Source organism: Meles meles, chromosome 13, assembly GCF_922984935.1.
Source record: "Meles meles chromosome 13, mMelMel3.1 paternal haplotype, whole genome shotgun sequence".
Taxonomy (NCBI): Eukaryota; Metazoa; Chordata; class Mammalia; order Carnivora; family Mustelidae; genus Meles; species Meles meles.
Window position 1 is genome coordinate 32,223,163 of NC_060078.1, and position 23,973 is coordinate 32,247,135.

A 23,973-nucleotide genomic window follows, 5' to 3' on the forward strand; every position below is an offset into this window, starting at 1 on the left:
GGTCAAGATCGCACAGCAATGGAAAGGCCGAGCCCAGGTTAGAGCCGGGACCCAGGACTCAGGATGTCTTCGTGCTTCTGTCTAACTCTGCCTTCTCCCTCCCTCCCTTCTCTTTCAGACCAAGTCTGAGTTCACAGTGGAGTTCTCCGTCAGTGACCACCAAGGGGTGAGTGTCCCCTGAGGCCCCTACCGCCCTGGGAGGCAGGAGCCCAGGCCCTTGGGCAGAAAGAGGCCAGGGGCCCATGCCAACACTAAATCCCCACCCCCTTCTCTCGCCAGGTGATCACACGGAAGGTGAACATACAGGTTGGGGATGTGAATGACAACGCACCCACGTTTCATAACCAGCCCTACAGCGTCCGCATCCCTGAGGTAGGAGCCCCTGAGCTCAGGCTTGAGGAACATGGTGGGGGTGGGGCTGCTGCTCCAGGGCCCCTGAGAGCCAGCTGAAGCTGGGGAAAGGGCGGCTCCAGCTCTGCTTCTCCTGCCTGCACCGCAGCCCAGGCAGCAGCTCTGGGCAGGTTGGTGACCGTGCAGATGCCTCCGTGGATAGGGGCCCACCCGCTGCTCAAGGAGTGTGGGTTGGTGGTAGCCTCAGGCGGGATAGAAGGCCTGCCTGGCATGAGCCCCACAACTCCAGCTGGAGGCGGGACAGGACAGGGGTTGGGAGGAGCAGGTGTCATGGTCTCTTTCCTTCCGTGCACAGCCAGTGTGGGCCTCAGGCACAGGGGATGGCAGGCCCAACCCCAGACTTTCCAGCTGTGCCCAGAACGGGTCCCCCCCCTCCACCCGGCCTGCCCTAGGACTCAGGAAGCAGGTGGCTTCAGGAAGGGACTTTCTTTCCCTAGCCTTATGCGTGCCCCCTGTCTCCCTGGCCCCTCTGCTCCTGTGGGTCGTCTGTGTACCCTGAGTGTGTTTGCATGAGTGCATGCATGTAAAACCAAGCCATCGCTCGTAATTGAGAAGTACAAATTATTGCATTACAAACGGTTCATTAATAAGCTGGCTGCTGGCTCCCAAGGGTACCACGGTTCTCATGGCTTACTGTCCCTTTCCCGGTGACTGATGGCAGTCTTCGGGACTGGCAGTTCACCATTCAAAGACCTTGAAGGTAGTGGGTAAAGAGCTTCTGCTGGGTGTGCCTCAGGCCTGCCCTCAGGGCTCTGGGTTGAGCGGCAGCCTTGAAGGGTTGGCCTGGGAAGGACAGGAGAGGGAATTCACTGGGGAGAAGCAGGTCAGCATTGGCATTTGAGTTCCAGCTCCTTTATATGTCACTGGATCAGGAGACTGGAAGAGTCTTTAGAAAATACCTGTTCAGTTTGTAGATGAGAAAACGGAGGCTCAGTATGGGACTTACCCAAGGTCACATAGCTTCGACTCTGAGCGTCTGACACCCAGGGCAGCCTCAGATTCCCTCCAAGATGACGAGACCTTGTCTCATGCTCCCCTCCCCTCCCCTCCCCCCGCCCCGCGCTGTTCCTGTTCCTGGCCCTGCTCACTCAGCTATGAGCCAGTGGTCCTGTGGTTGTGCCAGATGGAAGAAAGGACAAGTGTGGGGGTAGGAACACACCGGAGGCTCCCGCGCCCTTCCCCTGATGGGGCAGGGCATAAGGAGGGAGAGCCCTCGGTCCCAAGCATGGGGACACAGTGCCCTGAGCGGTGGCCAGTGTGTCCGGTACTGCAGCTTGGCTCTGGCCTTCTCATTTGGAAGTCTCCCTAATTTAATTAAGGGTCTCTACGTGCCAGCCTGCACTCTGGGCCCAGGCTCAGAAACCAAGGGCACGGCTCAGAGTTAATGAGCCTTGGGCCCATTGCTCAGCTGCCATCCTGGCAGGCATGGCTGCCCTCTGTCTTCCCTCACAGGGGGCAGCAGGCAGCAGGGATGGCAAGGGGATGAGAGGTCACATCCCTCCTCCCCAGCCTTTGGGCCAGGGCCAGCCTTTATCCTTGCTACCTTTGCCAAGAGGTATGACCTCCAACGATACCCTGTCAGAATCCCCTGGGATTCTCCGAAGGCCTCTGCCTCCAAGGAGACAGCCTCTTCAGTCAGTCATCTATTTAACAAATATTTATTGAGTGTCTGCTGTGGGCTTGGCGCTGTGCCAGGCTCTCATCGCACGGAGACCTGGAAGGCCAGAAGAACGCCAATGACAGGAGCTGGAACTAGCAGCATTGGGCCCCAGCTCCAGCCCCTGCTCTGCTTCCAGACTGCTGGGTCCATCTGGGCATGTCACTTACCCTCTCTGGGCCATAGTCCTCCTTATCTAAGAAAAACAGAGGACAGGCAGGATAAAGTAGCCGCCTGCCGCCCATCTGATGGGGAGAGAGTGGGCTGAGAGGGGCCAGCTACAAGGACACACAGTTCTTGGAGGACAGCCTATGTGGTTTACTTGCTCATCTGTAAATATCCCCAGGTCACCTCCTTGACATGATACGTGATGTCCTACTTAGGGCTGCTCTGTGTGGCTGGTGGGGTATAGTGTCAGCTGGATGAAGGCCATGGGCCACACCTGACCCGAGGTGGCTTGGCACTAACCAGCCCTGGCCTGGTGTGGTCACCTGAGCTAGAACTTAGCTGCCTGGCTCAGGCCCCAGCTGAGGTACCAATGAAGGGCCTGCTGGCTTCTGGCCCAGAATTGAGTCTGGGCTCTCCTGCAGGCCTTGAGGTCACCCTGGCAACCCCAGGTCCCGGCCCTTGAGAAGCATGATGCATGGCAGAGGCCCTACGGAAATAAATAGGGTAAGAATGCAAACCAGAGAAAGAGAAGAGGGCCCTGGAGACACTGAGGGTTTGCCAGAGAGACCGGCCCTACGGAAATAAATAGGGTAAGAATGCAAACCAGAGAAAGAGAAGAGGGCCCTGGAGACACTGAGGGTTTGCCAGAGAGACCGGAGAAATCTCAGCAGGCTTCCCGGAGGAGGTGACTTTCCAGCTGAAGCTTGCCAAGGTGAGCAGTGGAGCTCTTGTAGGTCAAGACCCCTGGGGTTTAGTCCTGGCAGTGCCAGCTACTGGCTGGGTGAGATGCTCGGCCTATCACTGCGCCTGCTGGCTTTGTTTCCAACAGCTGTTAAACTGGGGAGTTGGACCAGGTTCCTTCTAGGGCTGATAGCCAGTGGTCTGAGGATGAATCCCAGCAGGAGAAGCTCCTACTTCTTCAGTCCTTCATTATTCCTGGCTTGCAGAGAAGATCCCATGGCTGTTTCCATCCACTGAGCTCCTCTTCCTGTCGTCCCAGCCCCCTGCCACCTCTCCCTCACCTTCTCAGCATCCACTGTCCCCAGCTCTACGGGCCCTGATAATTTGGGGGTCTGTTGTACCCAGAGCCCAAGGATGGGTGGGAAGAGCAAGTTTATAGGGAGACAAATTCTGGGTCTACATAACACAGAGCTTTCTAATATTGAAACCTAGTGCACAGTCTACCCCCCCTACCCTCCCAAGGATGTACGGAGCTCTCCAGCCCTGGAGTGATGCAGGCTAAAGCCAGAGAACCACATGTTTCAGAAGCCATTCAGAACGGAGTATCAGAGAAGGGACGGCTCAGAAGGTCCCAAACACACCCCATCAGAATTTCCATCAGAACTATTTAGGATGCAGATTCTCACTCTCCTCCAACTCTGAATCCATAGTATGGAAAGAGCCAGCCCAGGAAGCTGCATTTTTAACAGTGACAGCAAACCCTGGAGACCTGGCCCATGGGGACCACGTCCTTGGGCCCAGAGTGGGAGTGGGTGGGAGGTTCTGCCTCTTTCTCCAAGAGAAGCTCGCTGACCCCTACCCCACAGTCCTCCCCCCCTCCCTCCAGCCCAGACCCCCTGCCTGGCCCCGCCCCTCCCCCTGAGAAGCCAGGCAGGTGTGTTTGGGTTTCTGTGCTCCTGGTTCCCCTCCTGCCCAGCCCTCTCCCCTCACTAAGCTGTTCTACATGTAATTATCCATTTTATCAGGGTGAAAGGCCCTGCAATTCACTTGTCGAAGCCCTAATGAGGCAGCGTGGCTGCTTTCAAGTCCGTAAAGAAAAGGGAAATCCTGCTAGAATTGGCAACTTAATTCACCAAGCCAGCCTCGACAGACTTCATTAAGTCCCCGTGTATTCATTTCAGGCTAATGGCTGTCATGCTGACTGCTGTTTGATTTGCTGTAATAGACTTTTATGGCGTTCCAATTTGCTCAAACGTGTTTGCCTGTGTCTGTGCCCAGCAGCACCGCTCCGCTACCTCCGTTCGGGGTGTGTGTCCGCCTCGCTGACCTTCAGCGCTGCCCTGTCCCCTGTGTCCTCCTGGGGCCGCCGCCCACCCACAGCCTTCCAGATCCACCCCCAGGGAGGTGACCCTGGGCTGGGGTGTTCAAGGCTGGAAGATGAGTGTGAGGTTAGAAGTCGGACGGTGCCAGGTGGCTCCTTGGGTCAGGGAGTCAAGGAGGGCTTCTGTAATCGCAGGACAGCTGTGTCCTTGAAGTTTTGACAAGTCCAGCCAACTTAGCTGGACAGTTGAGGCTGTTATCCTCCTGGCCTCAACCTACCTTTCTCGCCTTCCCTGCTGGCTTCCTCTGCATGGATCGTCCTGACAGCCCAGGGGCCGATTCAGGGCTGGTGAGCCTGTGTCTGTCCCTCTTTTCTCTTGCTCCTGCACACGCACATCATGCTCTTCTAACTCCTGGGCTGTTTTCTTTCTGCTCTCAGCCTGACTCAGTCCTGCCTGTCCTTCAAAGCCCAGAGCTGACCCACTGTGCCCTTATCCACTCCCAGTTTTTCCTTTAAAGAACACAACAAACATTTGTGGAACAGCTATGAAGCAAGGCCTGGGGTTCTCAGCTGACGGGGACATGTCGGGTAAAGCGAAAAGACTCTCCCATTTGCCAGCTGTGCAACTTTGGGTCATGACCTAACCTCTCTGGACCTCCGTTTTCTTATCTATGAGCTAAGCTGCACTGTTTGCCTCTTGGGGTCATCGTGGGAGATAGAATAACGCAGGTGGGTAAAGCCCTTTGCCCCGTTTGTGGCTCATAGCATACTCAGTAAAATGCTGGTGACTAAGACCAAGGTCTTTTCTTCAGGGGAGATAATTTTACACAGTGTAAGACAGGTAAGAGGATGTCTGACGACATCTAAATGTATCAAATGCCATGATAGCTTACGGTATGCAAAGCAGGAGGGAAGCACTATGGAAGGAATGGCCTGGTCTCTACGCAGGGGTTATTCTTTGGGACCTCACAGGATGTGTAGAAGTTTGGTAGTCACTGAAGGAGATTATGATATCTCTGAATATCATATAATCTCTGTCCTTTAGCTTCTTTTCATATAGTGGAATTTCCAAAAGAGGGAAGTAAACTCTAATCCCTGACCAGGGACCCTGTTGAGGAGGGCCAGTGGCTGTTGGGGTGTGTGTGTCCCTCACCGGTACCCAGTGTTCCCTTGTGGAAATAGCGCTGGGCTACAAGGAGGCTCCCTGGGACCCTGCCCAGGTCACTGTGACAGAAAGCTCAGGTCCCACATAGATCTTTGTCACTCGTGGCTTCAGGTGACCAACTATGAGGTGGGGAGGAGGCTGGAGGAAGAGAAGGGTGGACTGGAATGAGAAAGCAGGAGACTGAGTGCCCGCTGCCCTGGATGGGGGCACAGTCCAAGCCAGGGTTCCCCCGAGGCCACCCCATCTCTCCATGTCACTTAGCAAGGACGGATGGAAGTCCCTCCCCTCTAGAGCTCTCTACTAGAGACAGGAAAACAGAGAGAAAGAGACTCCTGCTGAGCATGTGTCCGTGAAACAGAGTAATTCAGTTCTGTGATAATAATATGTTGACATCGTTGTTACTACTGAGTTTCCTCCGTGCCCAAGGCGGTGCTTGCCGCGCATGCGGGAGCTCCCTGAGCGCTCACGCCCCCTCATAGGCTGGCCACGTCGTTAGTCCCATGCCACGCATGTGGACATGGAAACAGAGAAGCTTCGTGACTTGCCCAGAGCTCCTCAAGGATGGAGCCAGGATGAGGAGACAGGTCTGGTTCTGCCTGCAAAATGGAAATAATCATGCCTGCTTTGCAAAACTATTGTGAGGATTCAAGTAAATGGGACTGTGTGTGGGAAGAGCTTCGCATGGGGACCAGCATAAGCAAGGGTCAGGCACACGGCCAAGGCTGTGGTTGGTAGTACATTCATCTCCCTGCCAGCCTGAGCAGGGCCTGTGTGACCTCCGTACCCAGCCCAGACCCCAGCCCATGGATGACAGCTTCCCAAATGGGCAGAAGCCCACTGCTCCCTCTGCCTCTTGGACAGTTGGGAGGACAGCAGGAGCCTTCACGCAAAGGGCTCTGCCACCACCAGACACAGGCGAGGGGTCCGTTAGGGCTCACAGTGTCCGGGCCCAGGGTGAGAGCAGCCAGGCCTGGTGCTGGGGTGCAGAGCGTGCCCACGCCTCCCAGGACACCACAGAGCTCACTGCCGGAGCTCTCTAGTGCCCTCTATTGCCTGCCAGCTCCGGAATCTCAGCAGTGCCCTTCTCAGCCATGCTATGGGCACACAGAGAGCCAGGGAGGGGTGGCCGGACAAGGCCCCGAGCATGCAGAGGTGGGCATGACCAGACTGATTAGCACCCACTGGGGACAACAGCAGCGCCCCCAGCTACCCTCCTCACGGCGTGCCCATCAGACGCTGAATGATTTATAAACTGCATCCTCAGGTAGCAGCGAGAGGTGGGGGGTCGGGGATCCCACTGGCTTGTGCCTTCCGTTCCCCCCTGAGATGTCAGCTCTGCTCACGAGAGTGTCATCTCCCACGCCAGGAGAGGCAGTCTCTTGACAGGCCATATTAATTTATACCTTGTGGCCGTGGTGCCCGGCGGCCCCCTCTGCATCTCTAACCACCCACCTATTGATCTGGGAGAAGGAGACCCATAAATCATCTCGGGGTCTCTGGAGCCTGCTGACCAGAGCCAGAGTGGTTTCCTCTAGCCAGGCAGTAGCCCCAAGCTGTGCCATGTTTCTGGACCTGCAGTGAGCACCCTGAGGGGTTCACACCTCTTCTGGTCCCCCAGCATCTGCACAATGACAGGGACCTCCTCTCTGGCCGCGGGCAGGTGCCACAGCCTGCGGCAGCCAGGACAGCAAGCTTCGGGCTTGTAGCAGTGAAGTGACTTGTGACCGTGGGCAAAGCAGCAGGGCCGCCTGTTTCTACAGAGCCCTGAGTTGGGACATGTGTGTGCATCGTGATCTGGTGAGTGTGTACTTATTGGAGTAATATCCTCCTGTCTCTGTCCGAGGATTTTCCCTGTCTTTCGTCTGTCTTCACTACAACTCTATACGTTAGGGGAGAATTTTTCTCCCCATTTCAGAGATGAAAGAAACTGAGGCCAAGAGAAGTTTCACGACTTCTGCGAGTCCCCTGGCGTCAAGCTAGAGCCGTTCAGCTAGAGCCATAGTCTGCTGTTTATTACCTTCAGCATCTTTGCATGTGTCTTTTTGTAGCTTTGTAGCTTAGTAGCTTTGCCATGGGCTGTTTATAACTTGCCCAAATTCGCAAGGATGAGGCCCTGATCAAGCCAGGCTGGGGGCAGACGAGCGGGAGCTCAGGGCCTCACGCACAGGCTTACCCCCGTCCCCGGCTAAGGGCTGTCACACATACCCCATACACAGGCTGTAGCAGTCCAGCGGAGAAGCTTGGCTCAGGGCCCACTGCCCACTCTGTAGAGTGAGGACCACCTTTGGAGGTCAGGACCCCACCATGGTCGTAGTGACACTCCTTCCCAGTGACCTGCAGGATTAGGATGCCCCTGCCTCTGAGATTTGGGTCCCCAGATGTGCATACAACATTGTTCTGTGAGATGTGGAAGACCCATCCTTACAGGTGAAAGCCAGCCTGCCTCCCCGGGTCCCCCGCAACCTCCATGGCACACCCTCCTTCCATGCCCCCTGGGGCATGGCCAGGGCTGTGAGCTCCCTCCACCACTCTCTGCACAAGGAAGGAGGGTAGCAGGGGAGCAGGGGACAGAAGAAGCCCAGATGTAATTAAAATTACTATTTTGTTTTCATAGTAATAATGTCTGTTACACCGGTTTCCTCGCCAGTTCTGGCTGGGAGTCTTCGGGGGCTGCTGTCATTCTGCGGCAGGGGCTGCAGGACCGTCTGTGGTGAACACGAGGCAGGGGCCTGGGTGCAGAGCCCAGGCCACAGGCAGTAGGGATTTGCTGGCACATGCCGGGACACCTGTTATCGTGCCCCCACCCTTCCAGTAAAGACCCTCTAGATGGAAGGAGACAGAAGCTGGGTGCAAGGAGATGCTCCTGCCTCATGGCTGGGCTGCCAGCCCCACGAGCCGGGAGTCCACCTGTTGCCTTCATACCCTTTCTCTAAATGGTCTCCTCTCCCCTGTCGTGGAGCCTGTTGCTGGAGGGGTCAGGCCTCCTGCCTCTATCCCTTTACCTCCAGGCAGTGGTGTCTTTTCAGACCCTGGATGGGCAGCTGGCTGGGGCCACTGATGGTCAGAAGGACTTGTGCTCCATCAGTGACATGGGGACCCTGAGCTCTACTGTGGCCATGCACACACAGATTCTGACTCCACCCCGGGAGGCCATGAGCAAGATGCTGGGTCTTTCAGAGCCTCAGTGTCTCCTTCTGTAAAATGGGGGTACACTGGGGTTGTGTGAAAGTTCCAGGGGAGCCCATGAATGAAGCCCCACACTCCTGGGGTAGATGACGGGTATTCCCATTGTTAGAAAGAATTACAAAGAAACATGTGGAAAACACAAAAAGGAAACACGACAAAGAAAAAAAAAAAAAGCAGTCACCAAGAAATAACTGGTAATGGCCTGAGAATGTTTCAAATAGGCTCCTTGGAACCAGCACTGGAGGGACCATCAAGGTGACTTAATCTAAGCACACATTCTGTAGAGATCGCCAAAGCCAGACAGAGGCAGAGATTTCCCCAGGGTCCCCCCAGAAGTCAGTGGCAAACCACTGAAGAGCTAAGGTGACTGGGGAAGATTCTCAGGGACATGGTCTCCAGAACCCATAGGCCTGAGCCATCCTGCCGTTGGAGGGGCAGCGCTGTTCTCCCAGATGGACACTGATGTCCAGAGCCGGGCTGGGGAGAGGGGAGGGGCTCTGCCCCATGGGCTCCTACAGCCTCTACAAGTTCAAGAGCGGTGTCCTGGCTGGCTGCTTTCCAATGTAGGGCTTGGGGCCGTGCAAGTGTGTTGGCTGACCGCCAGCATGCTGCTGCTGTTTCTCCTGTTCTGGGGACTCTGGAATTTTGTCTCAGCCCCTTGATTTACCCAAACAAATTGGAATATTGTTAGACAGCTTGGGGACAGGCCTGGAAACCCCCTTGACAATAAGCCCCCCCCCACCGCCTTACACCCAAAGCTGGTGTGGATATGTTTGTGGGCTGCCTGACCCACCTTGTTTTCTACCAGGAGGGGGGAAAATAAGAGAAAGCGAGCAGGCGCTTGGTTGATGGAATTATTGTAATTTCTCTGATTCCTTAGCAGCCTTTAATTACTTTGCAACTTTGTGGCACTGGCTAGAAGCTGGGAGGGGCTGGGCTCTCCTTCTTCATAATAACCTTAAGTGGAGACCTCCTGTCCGTCTATGGAAAAGTCGGCTCCTCTCTCCAGATGCAATAATACAGCCGAGAGATTTCACCCAGGGCATAATCACTAGGTACAATGTAATCTTCCCCGCTCACTGTCTTCATCACCAATCGGCCGGCCCACTTCGCCGGCGTGGGGGACTGCCAGCCACAAAGAACCGAATGTCCGGTCGCGTCCTTGTCCAGGCGGGTCACGGGCTCAGGACGGTCCCTTTCCAAGTCCTGCCTCTGAGAAGGCCTTTTCCCACAGCCACCCTCCCCCCATCTCCCTGTCTTAGCCCAGCCACGCCTCCTGCCATTCCTAACACAAAACCTGCATGTTAGAAATCCATCACATTTGCGTGAGGTCTGAGCTCCGGGCTTTCCTCTGCTTCCTGTGCTAGAGCTTGTGGGTAGCCGCTTTCCTGCTGCCTTGCCCTTGCTCATGCCTGGCCGTGCCCTCCCCCAATGCTCTCACTCGTGCCCCCCTGCACCTTCTTCCTCCCTTTAGCCAAATCCTTTTCTTCCTTCCTTCCTTGGAATAATGAAGTTGGGGGGAGGGGATTGGTACTGTGTCCCCATTTCACAGACAGGCAAGCCAAGTGTTAGCGAAGACGGACTTGCCCTGTTATTCCCTCTGGAAGTGGCTGGCTAGGATCTGACCCCAGGCCCTTCACCTAGTCTTCTCTGCTCGACTTGAAGGCACAGGATTCTTTCACCCCTTGCCCTTGGAGCTGCTCCCTGTACCCACTCCTTGCTGGCCTCTTGAAACCGCACTACTAGACACCTTCTGCCTCCTGACCCTGGCCTGGCCTTTCCTACCTGGGGTGGTCCCAGAACCCCACTGTGGGCAGAAGAGATGAACCAGATACAGGTCTGGTTGCTGAGCCTCCCCAGGGCTGGCGCAGCCAGAGGCAGCTCCTCCTGTCTTGGTCACCTGTCTGTACAGCTCAGCAAGTTAGAGGGGGGTGAGCTCTACCCTGGAGGGGGCAGGAACCCCACCACCTGCAGCTAGGAGACTTGCATGAGGAACCTCCACCCCCTTCCAGGGCTGAATTTGCCCCTCTGTTAAATGACAGTGGTAATCCTGGGTTTGTCCCTGTCATCGTGGGGATCAGGGACAGGACAGACAGGAAAACCTTGAGCTTAAAGCCTCATGCAAGTGGGACAGATTAACTCCTGGAGTATTTTTTCTAATGCCTCCTTACCTACCAGCTTTATGAGTTTTCTTTTCTTTTTTTTTTTTTTTTTTTTTGAGTCTGTGTATTACTTAAGCATACATATGGAGAAACTAACAGCCATAAGTGTTCAGCTTTGTGAATGCTCGCAAAGTGAACATATTGTGTGACCACACCTGCGTCAAGAAACAGAAACTCTCTAGCAGCTAGAAGCCCCTCGTGATTCCCAGCCCCTACCCCTACGGGTAACCACTATGTTGGCTTCTGTCCCCAAGGAATATGTTTGTCTGTATTCATCTTACTTAACGCAGTCTGGTGTTTCTTACCACCCAAGCTGTGGATCAGGCAGCTTCCTGTCGGAGGTCACTCCCCACAGTGGTCAGGATCAGTGCTAAGGTTCGAGGTTCAAGTCCTGCACTCACCACTTCCATTTGTGAGTCCCTGGGAATGTTGTGTCTCTGCTAAAATGGGTGTGTCATGAGTAGGGCTGCTGCGGTACCACTGTCCCCGTCCCACAGTGCTCTCCTGCCAGGCACTGTGATGGTGTGTGCCTGGGGCTCAGCCGATGGCCTGTGCCCGAAAGCCTGGCGGGAACCTCCTCTCCGGGCATCAGTTTTAGGCAGCCTCAGCTGGGGCAGACTCTTCTCTGCCATGGATATTTCTGGTGCTTGTGGAGCTGTCCAGCGGCTGGGACAGGAAGATGGGGGTAGAGGGTCTGTGCGGGAAGGGAGTTATAGGGAACTAAATGCAGTGAACAAAACCTGGGCTGAGAGGAAGGAGGTAGAAACACAACAGGAGTGTCCCTTTCCCCACCGAGGTGCCTCTGCTGGCCCCACAGGAGTCCTTCAGCTTGATAAGAAAGGTCTGATTATCCTCCTGTTAGAGCCGGAGAAATGAGCCCTGGTGGGTTAAATGACTTGCCCAAGGTCACACAGCTGGTTCCAGATTTTGTCCTCATTATGCTGCCCCCAAAGCAAGTCCAAACGCCTTTTACCCCCAGAGCATCCCCTCGGGGTCTGGGGGTTAGTGTCAGTGTCCGCCGTCTTCAGAGGTGCGGGCCTTGAGTCTGGAGGAGGTGGAGGGAGGGGGCTGTTTGGTTCGGAGGGGGATTCTTCTGTAGTGACCTTTATTGTGTTCTAGCACCGTCAGCCTCCCGCAAAGCTGTGGCTTATATCAGCAACCCAATCTGAGGTCTGTGCAAAAAAAAAAAAAAAAAACCCTGCAAAAATCTTTAAAGGCTTCCTAACAGCTTGAAGTGATTGTTTTTTCTTTCCCTTACCTGGTCAGGGATTGGGGCAGGGCCAGGGCAGTGGGAAAAGAATAATGAATTCTCCTAAAGCACTGTCTTCCTCCCCACGTCTCCAGACCATCAGATCCCTCAAATTCAGGGGGCCTTAAACCTTCAAAAAAATCCCCCCGTCACAACCCAAAAGATGGGGGTGGAGGGAAATGCAGCAGCAGCTATTGGGGCGGAAAGCCCTAAATGGTGTGGAAGTAATGTCTAAAGTGTGCTGGCGATTACAGACATTTCCACGGAGCCACGCTCAGGCTGCATGGGTCGGTGCCAGCAGCCGTGGGGAAATAAATAAATAAAAAGTGAGCCTGCGTCGGAGAGCCCGTTAACTGTTGCCACGCGGAAGGGAGGGAGGCGGCAGGTTACTGGGGAGGGTAGAAGGAAGGTAGCCAGGCTCATTCATTTATTTCCTCTATCCATCCATTCATTCCACTGTACTGAGCTCCCGAGAAGTGCCAGAAACGTTGCTAAAACCTTTCTGTGGTCAGTGGCCAGAGTCTCTCAGACTGGTGGGGTCTGATCCCAGACCCTCGTGCCAGCTTCCCCTTGACTTTCTGATTTCCTGCACCTCCACCTTCTTTCCAGTTCCTGAGAGACTGGGCCACAGGGCCTTTGCACGACAGTACCTTCCTTTCTTCATGAGCTCCCATGTCCCCTGAGATCTTCAATCCCGGATTGATCCCTTTTCCCAGTACAGAACAGATGCTCGTGTTCTGGGTCTTCAGGGCACCATAGCTATGACCTTGGGATGTAATGGCTCACTTATTTTCAGGACTGTTTGATCACTGTTGGTCTCCCAGGGGAGATGGTGGGCTCTGTGAGAGCAGGGACATGTCCATGTGACCGTTTCCCCATCTCTGGACCTTCGGGACCTCATTCCTAGTAGGGACTTAGTCGAGTTTTGTTGCACGATACATTTGTTGCATGATGTTTTCTGGGAGCTTCTCTTCCTTCCTCTCCTCTGCAGCCCCTATCCTTTCAGTGAGAAATTCCACAGACCAGCCCTTGGTGTGCTCTGCTTCCAAGGCCCGCTCCAGAAGGCAGCTCGGAAGTGCTGGCGAGTTCCCCACCAAGGCCTTGGGTCTCACCAGACTTCCGAGGCAGCCAGTAGGACAGGGCGAAGGCACCACACGCAGGGGTGTTGGAGGACGTGGTGTGACTGAAGAGGCTGGGGTATGGTAGGCAGAGGAATAGCCCCAAAGAAAGGAAAGCCCGCATCGTAATCCTGGGAGCCCGTGACTGTTCCCTCATGTGACAGGGGGACCCTGCAGGTACGATGATGGACTTTCAGGAGGAGATGTGGTTTTGCTGGGGCCGCAACATCATCACAGGGTCTGCATGAGAGGGGGGTGGGAGAGTCCAGGGGAGAAGTGGCGGTAGAAGCGGAGGTCAGAGAGAGAGGCTGGAAGGTTTTATGCCGCTGGTCTGACCATGGAAAGAAGGGGCTCTGAGCCAAGGAACAGGAGTGGCCTCAAGAAGCTGGAAAAGGCACAGAAACAGATTCTCCCCTAGAGCCTCCAGAAGGGGTGCAGGCCGCTAACCCCTTGATGTGGGTCCTGTAAGACCCATTTTGGATTCTGGCCCCCAGAACTCTAAGGTGATATGGGGGCAGGGATTTGTTAGGGCGGCTGGAGGAAGCTGATGCAGGGTGCTTTGGAGACAGAATGGTGGGAACATGCACACTCCAGTGCACCCCAAGGACCCCAAACTCTAGTTTATGGTTCCTTTGGGGCACTTCAGGCAGGAGGATGGATGTCCCGGAGGTGGGCTCTCTAGAGGTCGGGGTGAGGCCAGTGGTCATTGGAGATGACCCCTGAGGGCCAACCATAGGGGAGGGGCACCCGGGGCTGGGGCATGGGGAGGGCAAATGGCTGGGAAGGGGCCCTGCAGAAACCGGGAGGGGTGAGGTAGGAGCCCATGTGCTGGGTGTGGAGAGGGAGAGCTTTTATTTCTTTATTTTTTAAAAATTTATTTATCTGAGAAAGAGAGAGCATGAGCAGGGGGAGGGACAGAAGGAGAGAGAATCCTGAGGCAGACTCCTCAGTGAGCACAGAGGCCCGGCACGCTTGGGGCTCCATCTCACACCCTGAGCCAGAATCAGGATTCAGATGCTTCACCGACTGAGCCACCCGGCACCCCAGGAGGAAGAGGTTTTAGGTGACTAACGAGAACAGGGCTGGAAGGGGCTGTGTCTCAGAACTGGCCACCGGGCTCCTGGGCCCCGGGGAGCCCTCCCGTTACACAGAAGGGGGCTTAGCGGCACCCGGGTGCTGGCGAGCCCCCTGGAAAGCTTGGTCTCTGGGCACCAACCAGCCCAGAGACCAGGGATAGAGAGGAGTCTCTGCTTGGCTTGCTGCCTGAGTGGTAATGGTGCTGGAGGGCCATCCCATCTTCGGAGCTATAGCAAACCTGGGTTGTGGCTCTCACCTGCCCAGTCCCGGCTCCTGAGCCCCTTATGGCAGGCGGTGTACGTGTCAAGTGTGAATGTGTCAAGTGCGGCTCCCTCCAGGCAGCAGAGTTGGACAAATGTGCTCTAAATGAGCTTGGCAACTTGGTTCTCCCTGTTCTGTCCCAGCCATCCGCCATCCTGCCCTGCAGCAGCCTGGGTTTCCCCGCTGGTCGCTCTCAGTATGGGCTGGGGAGGGTGGGAGCAGGGACTGCCTTCGGTCTGAGACAAGCAGAGAGACCCCCACTCCATCTCTGGGCCTCCATCTGCTTCCTTATATTTGGGGTGGGTGGAAACCTCACAAGATAGAACAGGTCCTTTGGAAGGTTTCAAGGACATTACGGAGGAAGGGGCCTCCTAGAAGGCCTGGCACCAGCTAGTGTCCACACCTTCCTCTGACCACCTACTGCAGACTCCTTTATACCACTGTTCTGACACACGGGTCCTCCTGGTGCCAAGTTCCAGGGCTTGTGATCTGATTACAGATAGGGTCTGCACCTTATAGTTCCTTGAAACCATGAGCTCCAGGGGTACTGGGCACACGGAAAGCACCAGGAACAGCCACAATGACAGTAAGGAGAGTATGCAGGCACTCTCGTGTGCACCTTTTGTAGCTGATCAGAGGTATAGGTATGAGGATTATTCCCAGATGGAAGGTGGGGAACCTGGGGCTCAGAGAGGTTAAGTCCATCATAGAGCTGGGCTGTGAGCCCAGGTAGCACCGCCGTCCAGCACCCCCATATCCTGTTGCCCCTCCATTGACAGTGAGTCTACTGGGTCCCGTCTTGCAGATCGAGTGAATGTGCCCTGGACACATAGCTCCTTCAGCCCTCCCAGGGTCTCCATACATCCTTCTGTCCCCCGGATGGTGCCCAGTGCCATGGCCAACATGGGCTGGAGAGGGTGACGGTGCAGACACTATGCCCAGTCCTAGAGAGCCGGACTGGGGAGTGTACCTGGAGAGATAGCCCTCCCACCCTGCGCCACGGCAAGCACACAGGCACACACCTCAGGCGTGCCGTCCGCCGTGCCTCCTGTCCCGTGTGTCTCCCTCACGGGTCAGCGCCCCAGAGTGCTAAATCATAGGCAAATCGGCCACAGCCAGTGGGAGGCCAGGACAGAAGGAGGGGATGCGGCCATCAAAGCCATTAGCAACGAGCTGGCCAGGTGAACAAAAACACGGCTGATTGGGGCCAAGCAGACCAGCTTCCTCTGGGCCCTGTTCTGTAGCCCTCTGAGATGGGACAGGGGACGGGGCACATACGTGGAAAATGTGCGCTCCCTGGGAATCACTGACAGGCATGACTCATGGCGTGGATGCTTGGATATGCCTTCCTATGAGAACAATTCGCAGATGGAAATGGTTACTTCACATGTAGAGAGAAGAGATAAGTGGGTTTCTGCCTAGAAGCTTTGGACTGGAGCAGACCTCGTCCCCTGCCACTCTCCCTGGACAGCAGTGTGTCTTTTTTTTTTTTTTTAAAGATTGTATTTATTTATTTAGAGATACAGGGCATGAGTAGGGGAAGGGGCAGAGAGAGAGGAAGAGAGAGAATCTCAAGCAGACTCCCAAAGCCCAGAGCCCAACACGGGGCTCGATCCCACAGCCCTGGGATCATGGCCTGAATGGAGATCAAGAGTCAGATGCTCAACTGCCAGAGCCACTAAGGCGCCCCAACAGCAGTGTATCTTTTTTTTTTTTTTTAAGATTTTATTTATTTACCTGACAGACAGAGATCACAAGTAGGCAGAGAGACAGGCAGAGAGAGAGGAAGGGAAGCAGGCTCCCAAGCAGAGAGCCCGACGCGGGACTTGATCCCAGGACCCCGGGATTATGACCTGAGCCAAAGGCAGTGGCTTTAACCCAGTAAGCCACCCAGGCGCCCAACAGCAGTGTACCTTAAATTAACGCTGTACTGGGATTCTTCCATATGTCCTTGGTCCTCCCCTTTTATCTCCCTGGGTCTCAGTTTTCCCACCTGTCCAGTGGGGTTAATCACCTTAGCTCTGGCTAGCTCTCTGGCTAGTCAAGGCTGTTGTAGAAACAGACGAGCCAAGGGTGGGATGGCATGAGAACCATGCCACGGGCTCCCCAGGTCATGGCCCTGCTGAATGGTGCCCTCGGGCCATTGTGTGTGTGTGGGGGGGGGGTCTATGGAGCATTCCTGTCCCTGGGAGGAGACGGCAGGGCCAGTGCTCTGACACAGAGAACCATCAGAGAACATGTCCCTCCATGGTGCCTTTCTGGACTTGGGCCTCAAGGTTCCTTCCCTGAGGTCAAGGAACACCCAGTCCCAGCAGGTGATGAGAAGAGGTTGGGTGGGGGACGTGTTGGGAAACGGAGGCCTGGGACACCGAGCACCCTGTCTGCACAGCCATGCCTTGGGACAGGTCCTTCCCCGGAGTCTCACCTGGAAGGCTTTGCAGCCAGGCAGGCCTGTCCCTTCTGCACGGCTGGCCTTGCAGCCGGCCTGCAGCAGACACGGCTTTTTTGTTTTTGGTTAAAAAGCCTCATTGGAGCGTTATGATATTGGAATGTGAAGGGTAATTGAGCTGAAAGCTATTCTCTTCCTGTGACCGGCACGATAGGAGTGATTGAGGCGCCCAGGCCCGCGTACCAGCCTGGGAATCCTGATGAAAGGGCTGTGCGGAGATGGGGGTGAAAGAGGTATGCAGCCAGGCCCCCCGAATCTCTGCTCCTCTCCCCAGAGGCCTAGGTCTGCCCCACCGTGTACTCCCCCGAGACACTGAGCTGCCAGGCTGGGCCTCCCCCTGCCTGAAGGAGATGGCCAAGGCCTCGGCATGCTGGGCACAGGCAGAGGGTCTCCAATGACAGGTGCACGAGGAGAGGGCTGGGCATCGGACTGAAACCGGCAGAAGAGCCCATTTCCTGCAGCCCCCTCCCGCCCCCAATGGGACTCCTGTCCAGCCCCCAGTTCGCAGAGGGATCTCTATACCTTCTGCCTCTCTCTCCCCCTCCACGGGCTACCCTACCTCCTCCCAGGTTTGGACAATCTCAGGGTTTTCGAAGCCCCTTTGATAAACACAAGAATCACCTGAGAATCTGCTTAAAATGCGGATCCTGCTGCAGTAGGTCTGGCGTAGGGCCTGAGTCTTTATTTCTACTGTGCTCCCATGGGATGCCAACGTCGCTGGTTCTCCCACCTGGCTTTAAGGAATAGGATTCTAGGAAGGGATCGGGGCATGGGTCCAGCAAGAATGCTCCAGATTCTCAGTGCAGGGCCCAGCTGTGAGGAGACACCAAGGGGGTCAACAGCCAGTTCCCCAAGCAGGGCTGCCCCCTGTGGTGGTGTAGTTAGAGCACTGAGCAAGAAGGGGAGGGCTGGTGAACTCCAGCCCAAGTGTTACTCTTTCTTTTTTTTTTTTTTAAGGAGAGGGACACGCAGACTCCCCACTAAGCATGGAGTCCCACGCAGGGCTCGATCTCACACCCTGAGGTTATGACCTGAGCTGAAATCAAGAATCATATGCTTAACCCACTGAGCCATCCAGGCACCCCTCCAAGCACTGCTCTTAATGCTGGGTACTCTGGAACTGGGTGGCATTGTCTGAAGAAAGGAGCCCATTTTTCTTGGCACAGAGGGTGGTTTTGCTCGCCAAACTCTGTGTTCATGGGTCAAGGTCCTCTCTGAAGGGACAGATTTTTCTAGTTTTGCACAAAGGCACCATAGAGGCCTTGCCCTCAGACTAAAGCCATCACTGTCTACCGGCTTCTGCACACCTCCATCTTCCTCCCTCATACTGCCTGACCTCACAGCTTCTCCTGGCAGAAACCGGAAGTCCAGGGGAAAGGGAGACGCTCACACTTCCAGACTTTGCTTCTCCCTCTAGTCCATCCAGCCCCTTCTGAGTGGGGAGAGCCCCAGATACCTAAGAAATAGATCCTTTCCAGCCACCTGCCCACTCCGTGCAGAGAGCTCAGCTGGAGGGGTCAAGCTAGGACAGGCCCCTCTGTCCCAACCTGGGGTGGGGACCAAGTCTGCTGTAAGGAGGGGATGTCCTTGAGTAAGGACTCTCTGGTGCACCCCAATCCAGCCTATGCCCTCCCTCTAGCATGTACACACACACACACACACGCATACCATACTCGGTCTCTCCGCATGGCCCATTATTAATTGCCATGCAGGCAGAGCTGAATGGGCCCCATCAATATGTGTTCTAGCAGCTTCAAGGAGCTGGGGCCTTTGGTGGGATGGCACAGCTTATCTCTCCTGTCCAGGCTTTCCCTGCACAGGACTCCACTGGCATATAACGAGTCCTCCTTGGGGGCTTCTGGGCCCGAGTGCCAGGCCCAGCAAAGGGAGAGAAACCCACCCCTTCCCAGCTCTGCCTTGCCTGCTCCTAACTGAGCACAGGCCTGCCTCTTACCCTGGTAGTAACTGCAGACCAGGCAGGGGGCCTCCCTGTGGCCGTGGCAGTGGCCACAGAGCCACAATCATAGGACAAGCCTCTGCAGCTGCTGTCCCATTTCCCATCACTTCCAACCCAGCCTGAAGGGCCCCCTTTCCACCTTAAACTCAACTCCCTCATCCTGCTCTGCCGAGGGTTGCAAGGACGGGGTCATTCTTCTTGCCTGGTGGCATGTTGTCGTTGGGCAGATGTGTGAGGCTGGGTCTCGGGCGGTCTCACAGGTGGACAAAGCATCATCTTTCCCAAGCACCTGTGAAGCCCCTGCCTTCCCTGACGGCCTCTCATCTCACAACCAGCTGACTTGGTTTGGCATTCACAATGTCCACTTGTTCCTGCTTTTCCCTTCTCTGTCCCGCCTGGTGAATAATGTGCACAGTGAATGCTTATCAAACATGTCCCCTATGCCAGGGACTGGGCTCAGTACTTTCGTTCTAGGCATCCCTTCATTTTTAGACCACCTTGGAGGAAGGTGTATTCACTCTTCTCCTTATGCCAGTGAGGAAGCAGAGGCCCAGAGATGTTAAGTGACTGCCCAGGGTCACACAGCTGGTTAGCAGACCCCACAGTATGCACAGGTATAGTGCCTCTGTGTGGACACTCTCCTATGACATGGAACTCTCAGCTTCTGGGGGTCATGCAGGACAAGTTCAGGCATCTCAGACTTGTAAGACCATCCTTCCTAGGTCGAGCTAGAATACGCTTGCCCGCCATTTACACCCCATTGATCCAGGTTTGCTGGCTGGGATGAGGGTCCGTGTATGAAAGTGCCACCACGGGAGGCTGTCATGGGTTCAACTCACCTCGTGGGTCCCATTAGCACTAGCATGTGAACCTCTGGCCAGTGTGTGATGTGCTTGATAAAGGCAACGGGGCCTCCAAGTAAGCTCTTCTCCAGAATTCCCCGAGTTGTAGACCCCTGGGCCTCATCTCCTCTAGCTTTTTGACAAGGGAAATAATAGTACCACTGCCCTCTGGGAACCATAAGCCCAGCGTTCCCTGTTCAGGATTTTTACACCCCCTTTTTTGAGGGTCAGACACTATGGGTACTAACACCCTCCCCAAATATTATACTTTTTCCATTCTGAGGTACCCATTTGCCCCTCCTTCCAAAATATGTGCAATTGGGATTCATCTGAGTTAGCCACCTACAGCCTTTGCCTGCGTAAGTAATGACCACCATCACCTCACCAGAGTGTGACTTCTCTGTTGCTCCTTCGCTCTCTGCTCCCCAGGAAATGGCTCACGTCTCCTGACGTTGGAAACATGGGCATGACTCACTCCTCCCAAGCCCAGCAAAGTGAGGCTGAGTAGTGGTGGGAGCTGAGGCAGGGGTTGAGGATCAGGGAGCCTCCAGAGGCCATCACTGCCCTGTTCCTCTTAGCCATAGACGATACCCACATTTGGCACTTCCTGTGCAGGCAGGAAGTGACGACATTTTAGACTCCTAATTTTGGCCTGCTTCAGCAAGAGTGTGGTACCCCAGCACCAGTCCCTTTGGACCAAGATTTTCCTCATCCCCTGACCCCTGAGTGTGCAAGTCAGAGCCAAAGAGGGGAGCAGCACTGATTAAGTTTTGTACTCTGTTCACAAGTTCAGTTTCTAAGGACTTGAAGAGTTTGGGACTGCATTGACTTTTCACACTCTCGTTCAGAAGACCCTTTGTCCTCAGGGAAACTTCTAGCCTGCCCCTCCCAGGAAGAGGCTGAGCCCTGCTATTCACAGTCAAAGGCAGACTCTGGAGCTGCTTGGGAGCCCGAGCGGAGACCCCTCCAGGGTCCTGAGACTTGGGGACCTGAGCAGTTTGAGGCATCAGGACCTTTTGGAGAGAAGCCAGTCAGCCCCCTCCATCCCCCACTCCGGTTCTTCCCAGAAGTCCTCAGGCAAGGAGGCTCTAATTGATGAACTTGTTCCTCTGTAGCTGTCACACGTCTTCAGTTCATTATAGCCCCATCTGCCTCTCACCGAGGCTGCTCTCCCGCCAGCCTCCCGGCTGGTCTGAGGGGGAGAGCACATGAGACAAGAGCAGCTGGGATCTGAGGCCCCATGATTATCTTGGAGAGTCCAATCAGGGTAATGGCAGGTCCTTCTTTAGGGGAACTGAGTGTCAGGACAGGGGTGAGGGAGGAGGGAGCTTGAGGTGGTTAACACTTAGGCATCCAAACCTGGAGGCTGGGGCCACTGCCAGGCACACGCCACTGGTGCAGCCTTGCCCGTGGGCCCCCCACCCCGAGGTCACTCAGAACACTGAGGGGGCTGGCCTGAGACTCAGATAGCCTGGCCTCCTGCACCTGTAACCCTGAGCTTTCCTCACGCCAGGCCCCGGCGGTTTCAGATGAGGACTATTACGTTTGATTGCTGGCAAGTATTTTGAATTGACTGCCTGTGCCCGGCACTGACTCCGGCACCAGCAGGCACGACGCACCCTCCTGGGTGGGCTCCAGCTTTTAGCAGAGTGCAGATCTCTGGGGCAGCCTGAGTCTGAGATGACACTCCGTGAGTGTAGGATTGAGCGAACGTGTGGAGAGGCATGCCGTGCTCCAGAGTTCCAGTCCTCTCTCTACTGCCAGCCAGGTGACTTTGAGTGTCCCTTACTACTGAACTCCGCACAGCGAGGCTGTTATTTCCTCCTTGCCCACCGCACCGGGTTAGGCCCCGCCATTGCTGTATTTGGCCTTCGAGTTTATAGGTAGTAAAACAAAGACTGGCCCCTAGGATATGGAAGACACTCACGCAACACAGTCTTGGTGTCCAGGAGCTTCTGGTGTCACGAGGAAGACATGTAGAAATCCACACGTGGCGAGCCAGGCCGGCTGCACGAGACACGTGCCAACATCCACTGGGGGCTGCAGGGGCTGAAAGGCACTCAGTGGGGGGAGGCAGGCTTTGCAACCTGCTGAGTGGGCTGAGCTGGAGGGGAAGGGCTGCCCAGGCAGGGGCAGAGGGGTGGTTGCACAAGGAAAGGACTGGAGGCAGGGAAGGGCCAGGTATGCTTGTGGAACAGGAAGGAGAAGGCTCCAGAATGGGCCCAGTGGACCACAGATTGACTGGAGCCACAGTATAAAGGACCCCAAACACCCCGGTCTGTGGGGTAGACTTTCTCCTCTGGGGCCGTGGAGAGGAGTGGAGTGCTTTTGTGTCCAAGAAGGGTGCTATCAGGACTGAGCTTTGGGGCAGGGTCTCAGGTGGCTACAGACAGGCTGGATGGGGGCAGCAGAGCTGGGGGTGCTGATCGTCTCTGCTCTCACCCACTCCTGTCACAAACTGTCTAAATCTGTAACTCCCTGTCTTAGAAAAGGTACTGTCCCACTTCCCGTTTCCCTGCATTATTTTTTCCTGAGGTTTCAGAAACATCTCTTTTGAGGCTCCCACTGTTCCCTCCTCATTCCTGGCCAGGCTCTGAATTTTAACCATTCTATTTTCTTTACAGATTTTATGATAAACAGCCCATGTTTTCCAGCGCCTTCCCTAAGTGTGTCAGGCTGTCCCTCAAGGCACTGATGCGTTCCTTCACTCCGAGATGCCCAATCTCATCCCCACCCGGATACGTGATTGTCCCCAGATCCCACTGGTTCCTTCCAAGTGGCCAGCAGAGTTCCAGCCCACCCCAGATCCATAAAATTTGGGAGGGAGTGTCCATCATCTCAGGCTGAATCTGGGTCACCCTGGCTCATAAACTAACCCACAAAACAAGCCCCCTCAACTCAGCCAAGGGACATCTGTCCTGATTGTCATGTTTTTCCTGCCACTTCCGCATCTGAAAGAACTGGTTGCCCCTAGCCATCACTGGAGCGGTCCCACTCAGACCAGAAGGAATGCCCTCCCCCCTCTCCCCTCCTGCCCCCGCCCTGGCTTGGCTGCTGCCTGACCCCAACTCGGTCCCTTGTTGCTGATGGAGACATAAAATAAGATTTATTTAAACCCCTCTGAGCTGAGTACTTTCTTGAATTGCCTCTCATTTCTACTGTTCAGAAGACTTGCCAAGCTAGATAAGTGCACACATGTCCATTCCCCCACAAAAGGCTGCTGCTACCATCAACCACATCAGAACTAAGAGTTAAAGTCCTAGGATGGTGACACCAGGTCACCTGAAATGTTAGACCCTAGGGACACTTTTGGGGTCTTTCCTTTGCCCTGACTTCTATACCCATTAGCTCTGTTCTGAGGGTGCCGATCACCATGTCTGCCAGATGCCGAAGGTAGGGTAGGGATAGACGCTGCCCTAGACATCTTGGCTTGGGGATCTAAACTCTGAGATCCTGGAGCATCCCCTCCCCCAGCTTGGACAGGCAGAGGGGAAAGGTCCTTTCAGACAAGAAAGCCAGTAGTGGTCCCTGGCCTGATGCCCAAGGAACCGCCGTCTTCCCCTCCCTGCATGGGCGGACAGAAGAGGGCCCCTGGGGGCTGGGTTCACTCTGCTGCCGGCTTCTGTCCTCTGAGGCTCTTCCGGGGGGCACGGCCGACTGCGTGCTCCATGCCCAATCTCTTCCATCCAGACTGCTCATTGCACTTTTTATGGCTTGGAGCTGGTGGTTTATGGAGCAGGAGAAAGACAGCAGTAGAACTGAAGGAAGGGCAGACTGGTCGGGGGCGGGCTGGATGGTACTTATAACCTCTGGTTAAGCCCAAAGACATTGCGTAAATTATGGCCCGTATCTTCCTTCAGCCCCATTTTGCATTCCTGATCAGATCATCATTTTCTACTGGGAGGGAGTGAGCTCTCATTCTCTCACACTGGGCTTAGGACCCTCCTGCCCTCCTGGGTCTTATTCTAGATGGGGAGGAGCCGTCAAAGCCATAGCCACAGAGTCTGCTCATTTTTCAAGTTGACCCTGACTCACATATATATATTGGGGTTCGTGGCATCACAGAAGCCTTTGTTCCACATCCTGGGAGCCCAAGACAACTGCCTCATGTTGGGGCCATTCAGCGGGTTGTTAGAAACAGGAAGAAAGCTCTGTTGATGGACAGACACACAGCGTAACCGACTTTTACTGTGTGGAGCTCTATGGGGTAGGGTAAGGTAGTTCTGCCTATAGAGGAGGATGAGCATTCTCCGCACCCAGTGGCATTTG

At 55.2% G+C, this 23,973-nt stretch overlaps 1 protein-coding gene across 5 annotated transcripts in view; it reads left to right on the top strand.

Moving 5' to 3' along the window:
- CDH23 (cadherin related 23) overlaps positions 1-23,973 on the top strand; it is a 395,682-nt gene that overhangs the window by 111,804 nt on the left and 259,905 nt on the right. For all 5 annotated transcript variants that reach the window (XM_046026731.1, XM_046026733.1, XM_046026732.1 and 2 more), the window contains exons 5-6: positions 119-166; positions 280-372. In XM_046026731.1, coding sequence (XP_045882687.1) covers positions 119-166; positions 280-372 — 141 coding nt within the window. The remainder of the gene's footprint in view (positions 1-118; positions 167-279; positions 373-23,973) is intronic.